Source organism: Leopardus geoffroyi, chromosome X (genome assembly GCF_018350155.1).
Source record: "Leopardus geoffroyi isolate Oge1 chromosome X, O.geoffroyi_Oge1_pat1.0, whole genome shotgun sequence".
NCBI lineage: Eukaryota > Metazoa > Chordata > Mammalia > Carnivora > Felidae > Leopardus > Leopardus geoffroyi.
This window is the reverse complement of record NC_059343.1, coordinates 63,307,476-63,327,210: the sequence shown is the minus strand read 5'-3', so window position 1 is coordinate 63,327,210 and position 19,735 is coordinate 63,307,476. Positions and strand designations below refer to the sequence as shown.

The 19,735-nt window shown below is 34.6% G+C and overlaps 1 protein-coding gene across 12 annotated transcripts in view; it reads left to right on the top strand.

Annotated features, from left to right (window-relative positions):
• ATRX (ATRX chromatin remodeler) overlaps positions 1-19,735 on the top strand; it is a 303,341-nt gene that overhangs the window by 72,422 nt on the left and 211,184 nt on the right. For 6 of the 12 annotated variants that reach the window (XR_006710928.1, XM_045471895.1, XM_045471893.1 and 3 more), the window contains 5 exons: positions 7,983-8,038; positions 8,937-8,989; positions 9,883-10,007; positions 12,680-12,793; positions 18,845-18,954. Coding sequence is in view for 11 of the 12 variants with exons in the window: in XM_045471895.1 (XP_045327851.1) it covers positions 7,983-8,038; positions 8,937-8,989; positions 9,883-10,007; positions 12,680-12,793; positions 18,845-18,954 (458 nt within the window). In the remaining variant the exon portion in view is untranslated. The remainder of the gene's footprint in view (positions 1-7,982; positions 8,039-8,936; positions 8,990-9,882; positions 10,008-12,679; positions 12,794-18,844; positions 18,955-19,735) is intronic. The other 6 variants (XM_045471896.1, XM_045471894.1, XM_045471900.1 and 3 more) reach the window with 3 other exon arrangements.

Here is a 19,735-nt window from a genome sequence, read left to right as displayed (position 1 = left end):
CATTCCTACCAGCAATGCAAAAGAGATCCTTTCTCTCCGCATCCTTGCCAAAATCTGTTGTTGCCTGAGTTGTTAATGCTAGCCATTCTGACAGGTGTGAGGTGGTATCTCATTGTGCTTTTAAATTTTTTTTAATGTTTATTTATTTTTGAGAGAGACAGAGAAGAATGTGAGTGGGTTAGGGGCAGAGAGAAAGGGAGACACAGAATTCAAAGCAGGCTCCAGGCTCTGAGCTGTCAGCACAGACCCCATCGCGGGGCTTGAACTCACGAGCTATGAGATCATGACCTGAGCCGAAGTTGGACGCTCAACCGACTGAGCCACACAGGCGCCCCTCATTGTGCTTTTGATTTGTATTTCTCTGATGGTGAGTGATGTTGAGCATTTTTTCATGTGTTGGTTGGCCATCTGGATGTCTTCTCTGGAGAAGCGTCTATTCATGTCTTTTGCCCATTTCTTCACTGGATTATTTGTTTTTTGGGTGTTGAGTTTGATAAGTTCTTTATAGATTTTGGATACTAACCCTTTATCTGATATGTCATTTGCAAATATCTTCTCCCATTCTGTCGGTTGCCTTGTAGTTTTGCTGATTGTTTCCTTTGCCGTGCAGTAGCTTTTTATTTTGAGGAGGTCCCAATAGTTCATTTTTGCTTTTGTTTCCCTTGACTCCAGAGACGTGTTGAGTTGCTGCAACCAGGATCAAAGAGTTTTTTGCCTGCTTTTTCCTTGAAGATTTTGATGGCTTCCTGTCTTACATTGAGGTCTTTCATCCATTTTGAGTTTATTTTTGTGTATGGTGTAAGAAAGTGGTCCAGGTTCATTCCTCTGCATGTTGCTGTCCAGTTTTCCCAGCACCACTTGCTGAAGAGACAGACTGTCTTTATTCCATTGGCTATTCCTTCCTGCTTTGTCAAAGATTAGTTGGCCATACGTTTGTGGGTCCATTTCTGGGTTCTCCGTTCTGTTCCATTGATCTGAGAGTCTTTTTTTATGCCAGACTGTAGCAGCTTTTGTAAAAAGAGGGGAAGGTTCCATTTAGAAGAGAGCTACAGATTGGGAGCTCCAGAAGCTGCAAGAACTCCAACCATGTTTGTGATTGAATTATTCAAGTGCAGCCCAGATTTCAGGCAGCTCAGGTAGGGTTAAAAAGAACAGTAGAAAACTTTTAGTTGCTTTTAGTACAGGGTAAATATTTTGGGGTTTGATTTCAGCTAATATCTCCCAATAACAGAAATATCAACTGTTTGGAGGAACATAATGGGATGCAGTGTCTTCACTGTATCTTTCAAAATGAACAGTATGCAATCCAATAGAAGAAGTTCTGAAGTAGAAAGGTAATCATTAGAGACCAGTCTACAGACAACTCAAATGTTGCTATTAGCAGACAAGAATATTAAAACAGCTTTTAAACCATGCACAAGCGCAAAAAAGCAAATACATTTATGATGAATAGACATATATAGGAAATCTTAGCACAGACATAAAAACTATAAAAACCCATTTTGAAATTATAGAACTAAAAAATATAATTTTGAGCAACAAATCATTGTACTTGACAGTAAAGGTAGGAATAGGAGTGTCAGTGAATTTGATGACAGACTAATAGAATTTATCCATCTTAGAAGAGAAAACCTTAAAAAATAAAAAGTGTATGGAACACTTACTCTTCAAAACCTTTCTCCAATAAAACTGTATAGTTATCTTTTTTGCGGTTTTATTTAAAAAACTTTTTTTAAAATATAATTTATTGTCAAATTGGCTTACATACAACACCCAGTGCTCGTCCCAACAAGTGCCCTCCTCAATACCAATCACCCATTTTCCCTCACCCCCTATCCATCCTCAGTTTCTTCTCTGTATTTAAGAGTCTCTTGTGGTTTGCCTCCCTCCCTCTATGTTAACTATTTTTTCCCTATATAAGGTTTTTGTAAATACACTTTACTAAATTGAAGATGTTTCCCTCTATTCCTAGTTTTCTGACAGTTTTTTAAAGTGACATTTATATTCAGAAAATTATAGATTCACATGCAATTTTTTTTTGCAGTTGTAACAAATAATACAGAGCCCTTGTATACACTTTGCCCACTGCCCCCATAATGGTAATATTTTACCAAACTATATTATTATAATCAAGCTATTGATATCTATGAGTCTGATTCATATTTCCTCAGTTTTCCTTGTACTTGTGTGGGTTTATTAAGTTTTGTACAATTCCGTTACTTGGATTAATTCACAATCTCCCCCCCAACCCCAGCCACAGTCGTGTATCCACCCTCACAGATTACTCATCTTGTCCTTTCATAATCATGCTAACCTCTCTAGCCTGACTCCTACCTATGTTTAATTCCTGGCAATCACTAATCTGTCCTCCATTTCAAAACATGTTACATAAATGGAATCCTATGTATATATACGTTGGGATTCAGTTTTTTCACTTAGCCTAATTCCCTAGAGATTCATCTGCGTTGTAGCATTATCTGTAGTTGTTTCCTTTTTATTGCAGTGTAGTGATCTTCCATGGTATGGATGTACTACAGTTTGCTTAACCATTCACCTGTTAAAGGACATCTGGGCTGATTCCATATTTGAGCTATTACAAATATAACTGCTGGTGAACATTTGTGTGAACATAAATTTTCACATCTCCAGGATAAATGCCTGGGAGTGCAATTTGTTGGTCATATGATGATTACATGTTTAAGACACTCCTAAACTATAAACTCTTTTCCAGAGGGGCCACAGCAATGTATGAGTGCCAAAGCAATGTATGAGTGATCCAATTTCTCTGCATCCACACCAGCATTTGGAGTGCCAAAGCAATGTATGAGTGATCCAATTTCTCTGCATCCACACCAGCATTTGGAGTTACCTCTAATTTCTTTTTAATTTTATATATGCTGGTCGAGATTTAGTGATATGTTGTTGTGGGTAAAACCACATAAAAAACATTTCCTTAACGACTAATAACACTTTTAATAGTTATTGAGATATAATTTATATACCATAAAATTCACCCATTTAAAGTATACAATTTAGCAGTTTTAGTATTTCACAGATATGTGTAACCGTCACCAATTTTATAACATTTGTATCACCTGAAAAGAAATACCCACCCCCCCAGCCTTAAACAACCCCACTAATCTTTCTTTTTGGATTTCCCTATTTTGGACTTATCAGTGGCATTGTATAATATGTGGTCCTTTTTAACTGGCTTCTTTCACTTAGTATAATGTGTTCAAGGTTTATCTATGTTGTAGCATGTGTTAGTTAGTACTTCATTCCTTTTTATGACCAAATAATGTTCTTTTATATGACATTTGTTTGATCTGTTCATGGATATTTGTCTTGTTTCCACATTTTGGCTATTATGAATAATGCTGCTATAAACATTTGTAAACATGTTTGTGTATGGCAGTATATTTTCATTTCTCTTGAGTACATACTTAGGAGTGGAATTGCTAGGTTATATGGTAACTATGTTAAATCTTTTGAGGAAATGCCAAAATGTTTTCCAAAGTGGCTGCACCACTTTACATTCCCACCAGCAACATATGAGGATTCTGATTTCTCTGTATCTATACCAACAATATTATCAGACTTTTTGATTTTAGCTATCCTAGTGCATGTGAAGTAGTGTCTCGTTTTGGATTTGGTTGTCATTTGCCTGATGACTGATGATGACTATATTTTCATGTGCTTACTGGTAATTTGTATATATTTTCCTTGGAGAATTGTCTTTTCAGATCCTTTGCCCAATTTTTAATTGGGTATTTGTTTTTTTATCGTTGATTTGTAAGAATTCTTTATATATCCAGACTTTTTATTATGATAAAATTTACCATTTTAACCAATTTTAAGTGTACGATTCTCTGGCATTAAGTACATTCACATGGTTGTGCAAACATCATCACCATCCATCTCCAGAACGTTTCATCTTCATCAAATGAAACTCTGTACCCATTAAGCAGTAACTTTCCAATCCTCTCTCCCCCAGCCTCTGGCAACCACCATTCTACATTCTGTCTCTATGAATTTGACTACTTTAGGCTCCTCCTATAAGTGGGAGGGGTCTTCAGGTTTTGTCCTTTTGTGTCTGGCTTATTTTACTTAGTATAATGCCTTCAATGTTGTGGCCTGTATCCAGATGTTCTATTTTACTTAGCATAATGCCTTCAAGGTTCATCAGTGTTGTGGCCTGTATCCAGATGTTCTTCCCTTTTTTTAAGTTTTTTTTTTCTTTTTAATGTTTATTTCCTTTTGAGAGAGAGAGAGAGAGAGAGAGAGAGAGAGAGACAGACAGAGCGTGAGCAGGGGAGGGGCAGAGAGAGAGGGAGACCCAGAATCTGAAGCAGGCTCCAGGCTCTGAGCTGTCAGCACAGAGCCTGACGTGGGGCTCGAATTCATGAACCGTGAGATCATGACCTGAGCTGAAGCTGGTGCTTAACCGACTGAGCCAACCAGGCGCCCCTCTGTCCTTCCTTTTTAAGGCCAAATAGTATTCCATTATATGTATGTAGCATATTTAGTTTGTTGTTCATCTTTCAGTGGAAACTTGGATCAAACATATGATTTGCAAATTTTTTCCCTCATTTTGTTGGTTGTCTTTCATTTTCTTGATGATGTTCTTTGAAACACAAAAGCTTTTAATTTAGATAAAGTCTAAGTAATCTAATTTTCCTTTTGTTGCTCATGTTTTTGTTGTCATATCTAAGAATCCATTACTAAATCTGAGGTCACAAAGATTTGCCCCGTATTTTCTTCCTAAGAGTTTTATAGCTTTAGCTTTTATATTTACGTGTTTGATACATTTGGAGTTAACTTTTTTTAAAGTTTATTTTTATTTATTTTGAGAGAGAGAGAGAGAAAGAGAGCAAGTGGGGGAGAGGCAGAGAGAGAGAGGTAGACAGAATCCCAAGCAAGCTCCAGTCTGTCAGTGCAGAGCGGGATGTGGGGCTTTATCTGAACTCAACGAACTTGTGAAATCATGACCTGAGCCGAAGTCAAGAGTGGGACGCTAAACTGAGTGAGCCACCCAGGCGCCCCTGTAGTTAACTTTTGTATGTGGAGTGAGGCAGGGCTCTAGGTTCATTTTTTGCATGTGGATACATAGTTATGCTACTAGCATCATTTGTTGAAAAGATTCTATTTCCCCACCGAAGGGTCTTGGCATCCTTATTGAAAATCAGTTGACCATAGATATGTGGTTTTATTTCTGGACTTTCAATGTTTTTTGACTGATCTATAGGTCTATCCTTTAGCCAGTATTGCACTGTATTTATTAAAATTGTTTTACACTAAGTTTTGAAATTGTGAGCCTTCCTATTTGTTTTTCCTTTTGAAAGTTGTTTTGGTTTTTCCTGTTTAATTTTATGTGAATTTTAAAATGAGCTAGTCAATTTCTAGAAAGAAGTCAGCTGGGATTCTGACAGGGTTTGCATAGGTAGGTAGATCAGTTTTAGGAGTATAGCCATCTTAATGTTAAGTTGGGTTGTTTTCTTTATTTTTAGGTCATTTTTTACAAGTGAATAGAAATACAATTGATATTTGTATATTTTTGTATTTTTCTTTTTTTGTTGTTTATTTATTTATTTTGAGAGAGAGAGAGACAGCGTGATTGGAGGAGGGACAGAGAGAGAGACACAGTATCCCAAGCAGGCTCCAGGCTCTGAGCTGTTAGCACAGAGCTCAACACAGGGCTCAAACCCGTAAGCCATGGGATCATGACCTGAGCCGAAGTCAGACGCTTAACCAACTGAGCCACCCAGGCGCCCCTGTGCAGATGTTTTCTCCTAGTCTGTGGGAGAAAGACTTGTCTTTTATTCTGAAGTGTGCCAGTATTTTGTTGAGGACTTTTCTGTCTGTATTTGTGATAGTGTTCTGTAGATTTCTCTTTTTGTGGTAACTTTTCTGGTTTTGGTTTGATACTGGTCTCATATACATGTATGAGTATCCCATACTTTTTTTATTGGAAGTATCCCACCTTTTTTTATTGGAATAGTTTGTGAAAAATTCTTTATTTTTATGTTTATTTATTTTGAGAGAGAGAGTGTGTGAACAGGGAAGGGCCAGAGAGAGGGAAAGAGAGAGAATCCCAAGCACGCTCTGTACTGTCAGCACAGAGCCTGATGTGGGGCTCAAACCCACGAACCAGGAGATCATGACTTGAACTAAAATCAAGAGTCAGATGTTTAACTGACTGAGCCACTCAGGTGCATCAAGAATACTTTTTTTGAATGCTTGATATATTTCAGTGGTGAAGACATCTGGACCTTTGCTTTTTCTTCATTGGTAGTTTTTTGATTACTAATTCAGGCTCTTCAGTTATAAATCTATTCACACTCTCTTCTTTAGTCAGTTTTGTTAGCTTGTGTGTGTTTAGGAACTTTTCCATATTTTGTTATCTAATATTTTGGCCTTAAATTGTTCATGATATTTCTTTATAATCCTTTTATTTCTTTAAGGTAAATAGTAATGTCTCTCTTTACTTTCTGATTCTAGTAATTTGAATTTTTCTCTTTTTTCTTGGTCAATTTAGATTCAGGTTTGTTGATTTCATTCAGCTTTTCAAAGAACTAACTTTTGGTTTCAGTGATTTTTATTTTCCTAATTCTGTTTCATTAACTTTAGCTCTCATCTTTATTATTTATTTTCCTCTGCCTCCTTTAGATTTGTTATTTTTCCATTGTCTTAGGTGAAGGGAAACAATATGATTTCATTGTTAGTAGAAGATAGAGGTTAAGTTTTCTTTTAAGAGAAAATATCTTAGAATATTACAGTAAGGAGGCGCCTGGGTGGCTCAGTTAAGCGTCTGAGTCTTGGTTTTGGCTCAGGTCATGATCTCATAGTTTTGGCTCAGGTCATGATCTCATGGTTTCATGGGTTTGAGCCCCACCTCGGGCTTTGTGCTGGCAGCATGGAGTCTGCTTGGGATTCTCTCTCTCTCTCTCTCTCTCTCTCTCTCTCTCTCCCCCCCTCCCCCACTTGTGCTGTCTGTGTCTCTCAGAGTAAATAAATAAACTTAAAAAAAAGAAAATTACAGTAGGAAGTGTTTTGATGCCAAACTACTATTTTTAGAAATTGAGTGCTTTTTAAGAAGGAGTTAGTGTGATAAGAGAGTGATTCTAGTGAGAATATTCTTCTAGGAATATTTTTTTCTTTTTTAAATTTTTATTTAAATTCTAGTTAGTTAATATATAGTGTAATAATGATTTCAGGAGTAGAATTTAGTGATTCATCACTTACATATAACACCCAGTGCTCATAATAGCAAGTGCCCTCCTTAATCCCCATCACACATTTAGCCTATCCCTCACCCACCTCCCTCCATCAACCTTCAGTTTATTCTCTGCATTATGGTTTGCTTCTCTCTCTCTTTTTCCCCCCTTCTCCTATGTTCATCTGTTTTGTTTCTTAAATTCCACATAGAAGTTAAATCATGTGGTATTTGTCTTTCTCTGATTTATTTGACTTAGCATAATATTCCTCTAGTTCCATCCATATTGATGTAAATGGGAAGATTTCATTCTTTTTGATGACTGAGTAGTATTCGTGTGTGTGTGTGTGTGTGTGTGTGTGTGTGTGTGTACACATGTACATTTGGGGTTTTTCCTTAGTTTGATTATTGTTCATAATGTTGCTATAGACATCAGGGTACATGTACCCCTTCAAATCTGTATTTTTGTATCCTTTGGGTAAATACCTAGTAGTACAATTAATTGCTGGGTCGTATTTTTAACTTTTTAAAACTTTTTTTTAACTTTTCGAGGAATCTCCATACTATTTTCCAGAGTGGCTGCACCATTTGCATTCTCACCAACAGTGTAAGAAGGTTTCTTTTAGGAATATTTTAATGTGAATAATGTATTACTAGTACTGTTGTACTTCATAGATTGAAAAATGGGTTCATGGAGTTGCAGATATTGGTGTTCTGTTTCATGATGCTTTGAAGAGATAAATAAAGTTTTTATTTCTTCTCTTTTAAGAAAAAAACAGTGGTTCTGGAAATAACTCGGATATGATGGAAAACAGCAAGGAAGAGGTGAGACTAATTTGAAACATCTAAAATATATTTATTAATTATTAATAACTAACTAGAGTGTATATAATCAAATTGCTTCTGTTTAGTACATGCATGTGTTTAAGTTTATTGTTATACTCAACTATTATGATACTTCATTTTGCATAGTTTTTTTTTAGAAGGTGTTCATTGTTTTTATTATTGTGTGTTTCACTTTAGCAATATACCTAAAGTTAAACAACTAAAGGCTTGCTAACAGATAGGTATTTGAACGTTATTATATTGCAGTAGTGACACTCAAGGTGATTGTTTATGAACATGACTCCATGGTTCTGAGAGTTCTCAAAACTGGATATTTAGAGTATCTTAAGCATTATTATAGGAACCCATTCTGAGGTCCTTTACCTGGGATACCCAGGCATAGTTTTGAGATTTTTTTCCACCTAGTATAAAAAATTTAATTCAAGAAATATACTGATTATTACTGGCACAATGAAGGTAAATTTAGTATCTCAAAGAGAATCATAGAAGGTACTTTGTGCCATATGTTGGGATAGAGAAAATGACACATTTTTTTACATCCTCAAAACTCCCTGTCTGTTGTGATCTGATTACTTCTATACCTTTATTTTGTCTTTGTTGACTTGGGCAAAAATCATGATATAGCAGTGCATTCTTACCTACCCTACAAAATTCAACAGTAATAATTTAATTTAAAAAGTGAAAGAAAATTAATCTTAATCTAAGGAAGCCTGAGAATAAATGAATTAGTTTTTGAAGTTCCTTTTATAAAAATGTTTTAGGCATAAAAGTAATACTCTGTATCACTATATCAGAGATCTTGTAAAGGGAAATAGTTAATTGTAGGGATGTTTCTTTGATAATTGTATTCACTTTTAAATTTATTTCTCACATTTAGGGAGCTAGCTCTTCGGAAAAATCCAAATCATTGGGATCGTCACGATCAAAAAGGTTGGTTGATACTGAAGGGAAAACGTTTTCAGGATGTTTTATTTTCTTTTTCTAAGAATAATAATCTTTTCTAAACTTATTTCAAGCACTCTTGTTCTAATTAAGTAAACTGTTTTATATAAATGTACACATTAAAAACTGGACAGTACAGTGTAATGAATCCTCTTGTATCCATCAATTAACTTCAGTTATTGATTCATTCTTACTTTGAAATTTACTGGAATTTTCCAAGGAAGATTTATTATGCATTAGTGGCCCTTGCAAAACATAGATTATTTCTTTTAGATCATATATATATGTGCTCAAAGGACAGAGGAGAAAATGAAATGAATACCTCATGAGGCAATAATGCGTTTTTTAGGATTATGTGAAATTGTTCAGGATGGGGAGAGATAGCCATTATAATTATGAGGAAGTTATAAGAAGATCAAAGAGTGGTAAAAATACTTTTCTGTGTTAAATTGTCAAAACAAATTGTATATAAGGACCTAAACTACTTCAATCATACTATAAAGCATAATATACTGTGGAGTATAGATTTGATTAGAAGTTCACAGTTTATTGTATTGGGCATTTGTTGTCTCTTACCAGTAGGAATGTCTCTTAATAAACACAACTTACTTGTTATTAACTTATTCCCTAAAGTGGTGATTTTTAAAGAGGAGTTCCCTTCATGATCCCCCCGGTAGCTTTTTCAGAATGAACATACCATGGTCCTACCCCAGACCTACTGAGTCCTAATTTTCTGTAATACGGTACAGAGATGTGTGCTTCCCCAGGTGAGTCTGATGTGTATTTCTGGTTAAGAGCCACTGTTCAATATAACATGTTCTTTGGGTAGTTTTCCAATTGTAAGAAATGCCCATAATTCTGTGGACTTAATTCTTTCATAGGAAACCTTCAATTGTGACAAAGTATGTTGAATCTGATGATGAAAAACCTTTGGATGAAACTGTAAATGAAGATGCTTCTAATGAAAATTCAGAAAATGATATTACTATGCAAAGCTTGCCAAAAGGTAATGTGTATTAATTTTTCATATGAAGTTAAAGTTGAAATGTGTTTTTAAATGTCGTTATTATAAAATTAAGAACTTGATTATTGTTTAGCTGTGTGTAAGGGAACAAAACTAGCATCTTAATAGTGGTGGTCTGGAGATGTATTAGAATGGTAATGATAATGTATGTTATTGAGGTTAAAAACTTAGACTGCAGTCAGCTCTGAAAAAGAATAAAACTTATTTCCTCTTTCCATTGGGTTTTAGAAAAGGGATTTTAGTTTCCAAATAATATTTGAATGTGGAGGTTAGTTTAAAAGTTTAAACTAAGTTTTGGTTCAAATTTAAATATGCTTGCTATATAGGAAAACATAATATTCTGAAAACTTTAAAAAGACATTTAAAGTCTGGTTTAATCTTACTGCATTCTTAAATTCTCTAAGACTAAAAGCTGAAGTTAATTATCAAAGATAGATGTATTTTTTTTAAGTTTTATCTCTTTAAAAAGCCTTGTCACATACCTTTCAACTGTTGCAGCTCTGATCTCAAAAACCTCATTCTTTAGATTGAGGTAAGAAAAAGCCAAATGAAAATCTTGGAAGTTTCATAGCCCAAGTCTGAGAGCAGTATGATTATATGATAAGAGTAATGACAAAGGTCTTGGTAATTTCATGGTGTTTCAGAGTCAAAAGTTTCAATATTTTTTCTTTATTAATATGTTTAAGGCTCTTAGCAGATTTTTCAAATTTATCCTCACAGATCATTTATAGTAGTGTTTACTAAACTTTGTTCTCTGTCTACATTTATATTTTTGTGACACAGATTTTGATTATGAAAGTTTAAAAAAATCATGGGAAGGAGCGTAAGACATTGCTTGACCAGGACAAATTAGGAGTTATAGTAGGTGAGAGGTGAAATAAGGAAAAGGAATGAATGAAAGGAAGAAGATAGAAGGAAAATTGGTGGGCCTACCATTTACTTGGCTTTGCATATCATTTATGACAATTTTACGCAATGGTTGGTGGCTTAGGGCAGAAACAGCTAATATGGGAGTGTGAGTCCCATAGGCAGTGACTCACCTTGGATCGTTACATTCCTAGTGGTTGTCACTGGGAGTCCTTACGATGGCCACTGGGTGAGCTAAGAAATAGGAATTCAAATCTTTCTTTAAATGATACTGTGGAAGAAAGTTAGTATGGGATGTTTCTAACCTGAAATTAAGCATAATTCTCTTCCACCAAGCCAAAAATAGACCTGTTTCATAAGGTAGAATTTGGGTGATGATTATTATTATAGTATATTGAGTATATATAGGTACCAGACTCTTATAGAACTAACTCATTTAATCTGCAGACCAATACTGTAAGGTAGTTGTTTCTACTTGTGGAGATTAAGGAACAAATTCAGAGCTCAAGGTACTTTTTCAGCTTTAAATTGAGAAACTAAGATTTGAACCCAGGTCTGCCTGAATCCAAAGCTAGGGAGTATTCTTTCTACTCTATTGTTTTGCTTCCATTTAGAGAAGAATCTTCAGAAATAATTCTATTTTTTTGTTAATTATAAATCTTTAGCTTTTCAAATGCCATGGCTTCTCTGAGAGTATATATGTGAAATGGTTATTGTAAATAAAGTTTTTTTTGTGTGTGTAGATTATTTAAATTCACTAGTTTGTAAAACTCAGTCCTCTATGCCTGCTTGCCTCCACCTTTTTTATGGAGACTCAGAAATACATATAACTAGAGGCTCTACCTTGACAAAATCTGCTTGCTTGCTAAATAACATAGGCCCGTATTTCAGGGAGACCACCCCTGACAGCTACCAGGTTTTACTTTCTTAATTATTGCCAATAATGCCCAATTACTAAGCCCAGCAATGTAGGTGAATGTGAGACCTGGACCCTTTTTACTATGCTCCTGCTTTATTTGCTCTTGAGAGATTATAATGAAAACTTAAATTAACAACCTGTCTTCTCAGTTTATGTGTTTTGTATCTAAGAAAGTACATTCTTTCTAAATTATTCCATAGAAATCAACAATTGATCTCATTCTACAGCTTATTGTTAGAGCACTTGAACTTAAGTATCTTAAGGCAGTCTTCTGTTTAAGACTCTTTAAGGACTTTTCAGGGTACTGAAACTTTGACATACTAGTTGGGAAATGCCTCAGAATAGGTATAGCAGTAATAGCAGAATTAACTTCTCACATTGCCTCCCACTATCCTCCCCCAAAGCGATATTAAAAAAAAAACCCTTAAAAATCTTTTTCTGAGTTTGTGATTTGTATTATGAGAAGAATAGGATGTCGTTTTAAAATTTTCCTTCTGGTCCTTCTATTGTATAAACTCTTTTGGAACTTAGCATGGGTGTTCATACTCAAATGCAGTTTTTTGTGATAGGCAGTGTAAAAATTCAGAACTGGGCTGAGGCTTTCTACTTAATTCACACATTTCTGTTGTAATCAGTTCATAATACCCCCACTCTATTAATTATATTCCAACAAGTAATCTGATTGCTGACACCTGGCCCTTTTATATTTCCCTGTTTTATTTACTCTTGAGAGGTCCTTATACAAGTATTGAAAGCTTGAAAGAGACAAAATTATGTACCAGCAATGTTGGCTTTATCTGAACTGAAGTCTTGCACTTCACTTGCACATTTAATATGTGTAATGGTTTTTTAAATGAAATCATTCTAGGTACAGTGATTGTACAACCAGAGCCAGTGCTGAATGAAGACAAAGATGATTTTAAAGGGCCTGAATTTAGAAGCAGAAGTAAAATGAAAACTGAAAATCTCAAAAAACGCGGAGGTAAATACAAGTGAAAATGAAAACATGAATTTAAATTGCTGTTTATGACCATATTGGAAAATCTGATGTGCTCATTAAAAATACCTCCACTTTTCTGCCCATTGTTTATTAAAAGCACTACTTAAAAATAACTTCTGTTTCTCTCTGAGCTCTGAAGCAGAAAAGGTTAAACACCATTTATCAAAATACCTTTGCCTTCAGTGGCTATAAAGTTATCTCAAGAAGCTTAGCATTTCCTCCTTATACATGTTAGTTCTGTAATGCCTATATGCCAAAATACCATGTGTTCCCTCTCACCCTGAAAGAATTTCAGATTTGGACAATACCTTGCCTGTGGCCTTTGGGTAACTTTATGTATATCTAATACATTGTTTTACAGAGTTACCTGTGCATTAGTGTTGTTTGGGGTGCTTATTAAAAATGCAAATCCCTTGACTCCACTCCTAACACATTAGAATTTTTGGCGCTGATGTCAAGAATGAGCCCCATTTTGTTCTTTCCTACATTAAAGTTGGAGATCAATTGATGTAAGGATAATGTAGAGATGAGTAGGAAGGAGAAGGGAGCTAGAACTATAACCTTCCCTCCACCTGTCTGAGCCATCTCTTCTTTTGTCTGTCTACCCCCGCACTTGTACACGCACCATGTTGGCTAATCATCTGTAGAAAGTTAGCATAAGGAGGATTCGTTTAGAAATTTATGTCAGTGGAGTATGTTTCCCATTTGTTTCTGCATGATTTTTAAATAGTGCCGTATTTTTGGGCAGATTAACAGAGCCAGAATCTATGCCTATAACAGGAATGAATCTCTAAAAAATAGAACATGACACTAAATTTCTAAGTAGAAGTATAATGGAAGCATGTCTGTTTAATATTTATTATTTCACTTGTGAAATTATAGAATAGTAGTTATATTGGTGAAATTTTGTGTAGATTATTATTTCAGTGCTATATGATTATCTTGATGGAATTAGTAAAATATGTCTGTATTTGTTATATATTTTTTCAGATTAAATAATTCATTAGGTTGTTGGAGAAAATCAAGGGAATGTTGTTTAGTCTTCTGTCCACAAGGGGGTGTTCTGCTCCTTTCAAGCGTGTGGAAGATTTATTGAGAATGTAGTTCATAGTAGGGAAACTGTCATTGCAGCAACAGAGCTCACCAAAGCTAAATAGTTTTCTTTAAAAAAAAATTTTTTTTTAATGTTTATTTTTTGAGAGAGAGAGAGCGCGAGCAGGGGAGGGGCAGAGAGAGAGGGAGACACAGAATCCAAAGCAGGCTCCAGGCTCTGAGCTCTCAGCACAGAGCCTGACGCGGGGCTCGAACCCATGAACCGTGAGATCAAGACCGGAGCGAAGTCGGATGCTTAACCGACTGAGCCACCCAGGCGCCCCTAAATAGTTTTCTTAAAACAAGAATCAGCAAGTAGAAGGTGATTGATGTAGGGATCAGTAGCAAGAGTCTAGAGGACAGATAACTACGTGTACTGCATTGTGTCAAAATTAGTATCTAAGTGGTGTCTTTTGGGAAGGACTCTGGAGCAGTCAGTGTCTAGAATGTGTGTAAGGACCAAAAGGAGAATGAAAAAAGAACCATAGTTGTTGGGGAGGGTGTACTTAATGCCACTTCACAGTGCTGCTGGTATTTGGTCTGAGCTGGTATGTTTCTGGAACATTTTATTGAGTGTTCTGTGTAGTAATGTTTATATCATGTTAATGAAATATGTATGTTTATAGCCATATAGTAGCACCTAAAGCTCTCATGTTAATTTTTGTCTTAATGATTTGCTACATCTTTAAGCTGTCAGAAGTCACATGGGAAATTTAACTGTGTTTACTAGTATGCATGTGTATGAATAAACTAGTGATCTTAGGTACTGAATTGCTAGTTAATATTCAAACTTCCTAGGAAAGTTAATTCTATAATTGAAGCCTAATTTAGGAAATGATCAAGAAAGTAAACTGTTTATAAAGTAATCTTACATTGGTTGGAAACAAAATTAAACCTAAAGATCTAGCTATATGGACCATTTCAGGAGACACTTAAAATACCATAGCCTATTTTGACATCCTTTCCCCCATTTTGTTAGAAAGTTTATTTTACATCTGATTTTTCTATCTGGCACAATAATTTTGTTCTTTTCTTTTTATTTCTTTTTATTTTATTTCACATTCCAGTATAGTTAACATACAGTGTTATTTTAGTTTCGGGTATACAATATAGTGTTTCAACAGTTTCATACATCACCCAGTGCTTATCATGACCAGTATACTCCTTAATCCCTATCACCTATTTTATGAATCCTTGCACCTACCTCCCCTCTGGTAACCATTAGTTTGTTCTCTATAGCTAAGAGTCTGTTTCTTGGTTTCTCTCTCTCTCTTTCTTTTGCTCATTTTTTTTTCTCTTAAATTCTTCATATGGGTGAAATCATATGGTATTTGTTTTTCTCTGACTTACTTTGTCTAGCATCATACTTTCTAGCTCTATCCATGTCATTGCAAATGGCAAGATTTCATTCTTTTTTATGGCTGAGTAACATTCCATTATGTATATATACCATATCTTCTTTATCCATTCATCTATCAGTGGAAACTTGGGCTGCTTACATAATTTGGCTATTTTAAATTATGCTTCTATAAACAGGGGTACATGTGTCTCTTCGAATTAGTGGGTGGTTTTTTTTTTTTTTTATTTTGGGGGTAAATACCCAATAGTGTGATTACTAGATCATAGGGTAGTTCTATTTTTAACTTTTGATGAATTTCCATACTGTTTTCCACAGTGGGTGCACCAGTTTACATTCCCACCAACAGTGCAAGAGGGTTCCTTTTTCTCTGCATCCTTGTCAACACTTTTTTTCTTGTGTTTTTGATTTTAACCATTCTGACAGATGTGAGATGATAGCTCATTGTATTTATTATGATTTGCATTTCCCTGAGTGATGTTGAATGTCTTTTCATGTGTCTGTTGAAATCTGGATCATGTGTCTGTTGAACATCTTTGGAAAAATGTCTGTTCATGACCTATGCCCATTTTTTAAATAGATTATTTTCTTTTTGAGTGTTGAGTTTTAGAAGTTCTTTATATATTTTAGATAATAACCCTTTATTGGATATGTCATTTGCAAATATCTTCTCCCATTCTGTAGGTTGTCTTTTAGTTTTGTTGATTGTTTCCTTTGCTGTGCAGAAGCTTTTTATTTTGATGGTAGTCCCAATAGTTTTGTTTGTTTGTTTTTGCTTTTATTTCCCTTGCCTCAGGAGACATATCTCGAAAAATGTTGTGACAGCTCATGTCAAGAGACATTAGTACCTGTGCTCTCTTCTAGGATTTTTTTTTTTTGTTAGAGATTTTATTTTTAAGTAAGCTTTGTACCCAACAAAGGGCTGGAACTCACAACCCTGCGATGAAGAGTTGCATACTCCACTGGCTGAGCCAACTAGTTTGTTTTGTGTGTGGTGAAAGAAAGTGGTCCAGTTTAATTCTTTGCATATAGATGTCCAGTTTTCCCAGCACCATTTGTTGAAGAGACTTTTTTTCCACTGGATATTCTTTCTTGCTTTGTCAAAGATTAATTGACCATATAATTACGGATTTATTTCTGGGTTTTCTGTTCTGTTCTATTGATGTATGTGTCTGTTTTTGTGCCAGTACCATGCTCTTTTGATTACTACAACTTTGTAATATGACTTAAGTGTGGAATTGTGATACCTTCAACTTTGCTTTTCTTTTTCAAGATTGGTTTGGCTATTCAGGGTCTTTTGTGGTTCCATACAAATTTTTGAATTCTTCTAGTGTGTGAAAATGCTGGTGGTATTTTGATAGAGTTTGCATTAAATCTGTAGATTGCTTTGAGTAGTATAGACATTTTAACAATATTTGTTCTTCCAATCCATTAGCATGGAATGTTTTTCCATTTCTTTGTGTCATCTTCAGTTTTTTAATTAATGTTTTATAGAATTTTGTTTTATTTAAATCTATTAAAATGTATTGAGCCCAGAAATGAAAATGCCTCTTTTCCATTTCTACACTGTTATAACCATTAAGATATTTCACAACTAAAAATAAAAGTTTAAAATATATGCATATAGAAACAAGTACAAAAAGTAACCTTTGACCATTATTCAGTATTTGGTTCACATCTCCCTTAAATGAAATACTGGTTCAGTCCTACTCCTCTATTTCCTCTTCCTCCTCCCACCCCTCTAATAATGATTATTCTGAAGTTTCTATTCATATGCATGTGTATTATTTTCATGCATGTTTTTATATTTTTCCTATAGATGTTTATTCACAAAGCATTTCTTTTTCATTTAAAAATATACAAAATAGTGTCCTCTATATTCTTTTGCACCATTTCACATTCAGCATTGTTTTTGAAGTGTGCCATATCAGTAAAACGTACATCTAATTTTTTATTTTCCACTGCTGTATAAAATTTTGTTATATGAGTAAACCATTATCCATATCCCAAATGGAATTTTTTTATTTTCAAAGTTTTCTAATTTCCTAAATAGTGCTGCAATGAATATTGTGTATATGATTCTTTGTGCACACGTGGGAGAAATTCTCCAAAGGATCACTGAGTTTTGATTATTGAGTGATATACGTGCAAAAAGCACATAGAAGATGTTTAATATTTATTATGTTAACATTGGATGAATATTCATATTCTAGCTTTTGTTAGTATATCTGAATTCAATCATTATTTGAAATGAAGTACACTGTGTATTTATTTCTACTAAAACAAATACAGAATGAATCCTCAAGACCAAACACTGATGTAGGACAGTTTGATTTAAAATAAAATATTAGTAACTTACATAGTGAGTCTTCAAATTTTCTATATTGTCTGGAAAAGTATGATGGTGCCCTTAAAACTTGTTTAAACTTTTTTAACTTCTGCAAATAAGAATATTTGTGATAATGTTTGGGTCCATGGTGTCTTGCACATAAAGAGTAAGAAAAAAACCAAAATAGAATATTAAAAGGTGAGAAATATATGTGTTGTTTTGTCTTTTATTTAGATATAGAGATAGTTTATTATTCTTCTAATCATCTTTTTATTTGTGAATGCAGGCGTTTTTATTGGCCTGTTTAGAATCCTAATCTACCATGTTACTTGTATCAAGGTCTTGGTTGCACATCAGAACCATCAATAAAACTAAAAAAAAAATGTCCAGGAGATTCTCAGAGGTTTAGGGGTGTAATGGCTGTCTCTGCTTTTAAAAAGTTTCTTCAGAGAGGATTCTGATGTTCAGCTTAGATTGTGAAACACTGCTCAAGGCAGAACTAGGGACAAGAGTAAGGCAGAAGAGGTTTCCTCTTTGTCATGTTAGGTTATCTTCAGTCTGTTTTCCTGCAAACACTGTCTTTCTCGGGTTTTGCTGCCAAGATAGATATATGTGCAAGTCTTATTTGTCCTTATTTGGAAATAGACCATGCTGATATGGAGTGGATAGTGAAATTGACATAGAAGGCAGGTTAATGGGAATTATAGTGAAGTAATCTGAGGGAGATGGGGATGGTATTGAAGTAATCTGAGGAAAGAAATTGGTAATTTAAAATTGTCAGGTTTTCACACACTATACTGGAAGAGTCTATGCAGATATTTTTATTTTAAGGATAAAAAATTAATGGCATATCTAACTTAAGTATAAGGTTACAAAAGACTTACATGTATATCACTTGCTTCCCTGTTCATTAAGAACTGATAATTAATTTATTTGCAAAGCAATAGCAAAATGAAAAAGAGCTCTTGATCCCTATTTTTAGAACTTCTCTTATGGAGTTTTTATCAAGTTGTTGTGGGAAATAAGATTTGCATCTAAAGGAAACAGATTGGTATTTCTAGTTCTAGAATTTGCTAAGGTTGTCATGTTTTAGTAAGTCCATAAAATTATTAGCCTTTTGTGGCCAAAATGTCACTTTTCTAAGGATTCTGAAGTATTTAATTTCCAATGTAAAAGTAGCACAATGCTGACTAAAGTAAATATCTTTTTTTATGTGTGTGTGTATGTGTGAATAATGGTCACTCCTTTCTCCTAGAAGATGGGCTTCATGGGATTGTGAGCTGCACAGCTTGTGGACAGCAGGTCAATCATTTTCAAAAAGATTCCATTTATAGACATCCTTCACTGCAAGTACTTATTTGTAAGGTATGTAATCATCTGTTTATAATTCATTCCACAAATATTTGAATGCTTACTATATGTTAGACTTTTGGTTCACATTGATGAAGAAGATGGAAATGGTCTCTGTCTTTGGAGGACTTAAACTGTAGTGGAGAAGACAGACAGACCAAAAAGCCGAATAAGTGACACGATAGGGGGAATACTATGTACTATGGGAACACACCAGAAGCCTGTGTAATTTGGAGTTGGGTAGGGGGACTTTATAATGGAGAATGATATAAGCTGATATCTGGAATATAAATACGAATTAGCCTGGTGCAGTGGGATTGGTTCAGCATATTCTAAGCAGAGGCAACATGGTATTCAAAGACTGATAGGTGAAGGGGAGCATGGTGTGTTGGCAAATCTGAAGAGTTTATGTGTGTACACATGTGTTTTATAACCTATGAATTCTGGTTAACCAAATCTAAGCTTTCTACATGGGACAAGGTTTTGTCACAAGATAATAGAATTAAAAATGCTTCATATGTGTTGAAGACAGTTTTAACATTCTGTGTATATTCTTTTATTAGTAATACCTTGGAGTTAATTTTAAGTATCTATAATATTAAGGTTATGGTTTCCCTAACTCATTATTGCTAAGATTAATTCTGTGTTAGTATCCCAACAAAATGCCTCCTTGAAATGCAGGGGCCGACCAGATTTTCCTCAGAATTCCAATTCTGAATCATTCATTATTTGAATTGTTGATATACACCTACTTAAATGGACTAAATTTACTTTCTCCTTTAGTAATTTGTGTCAC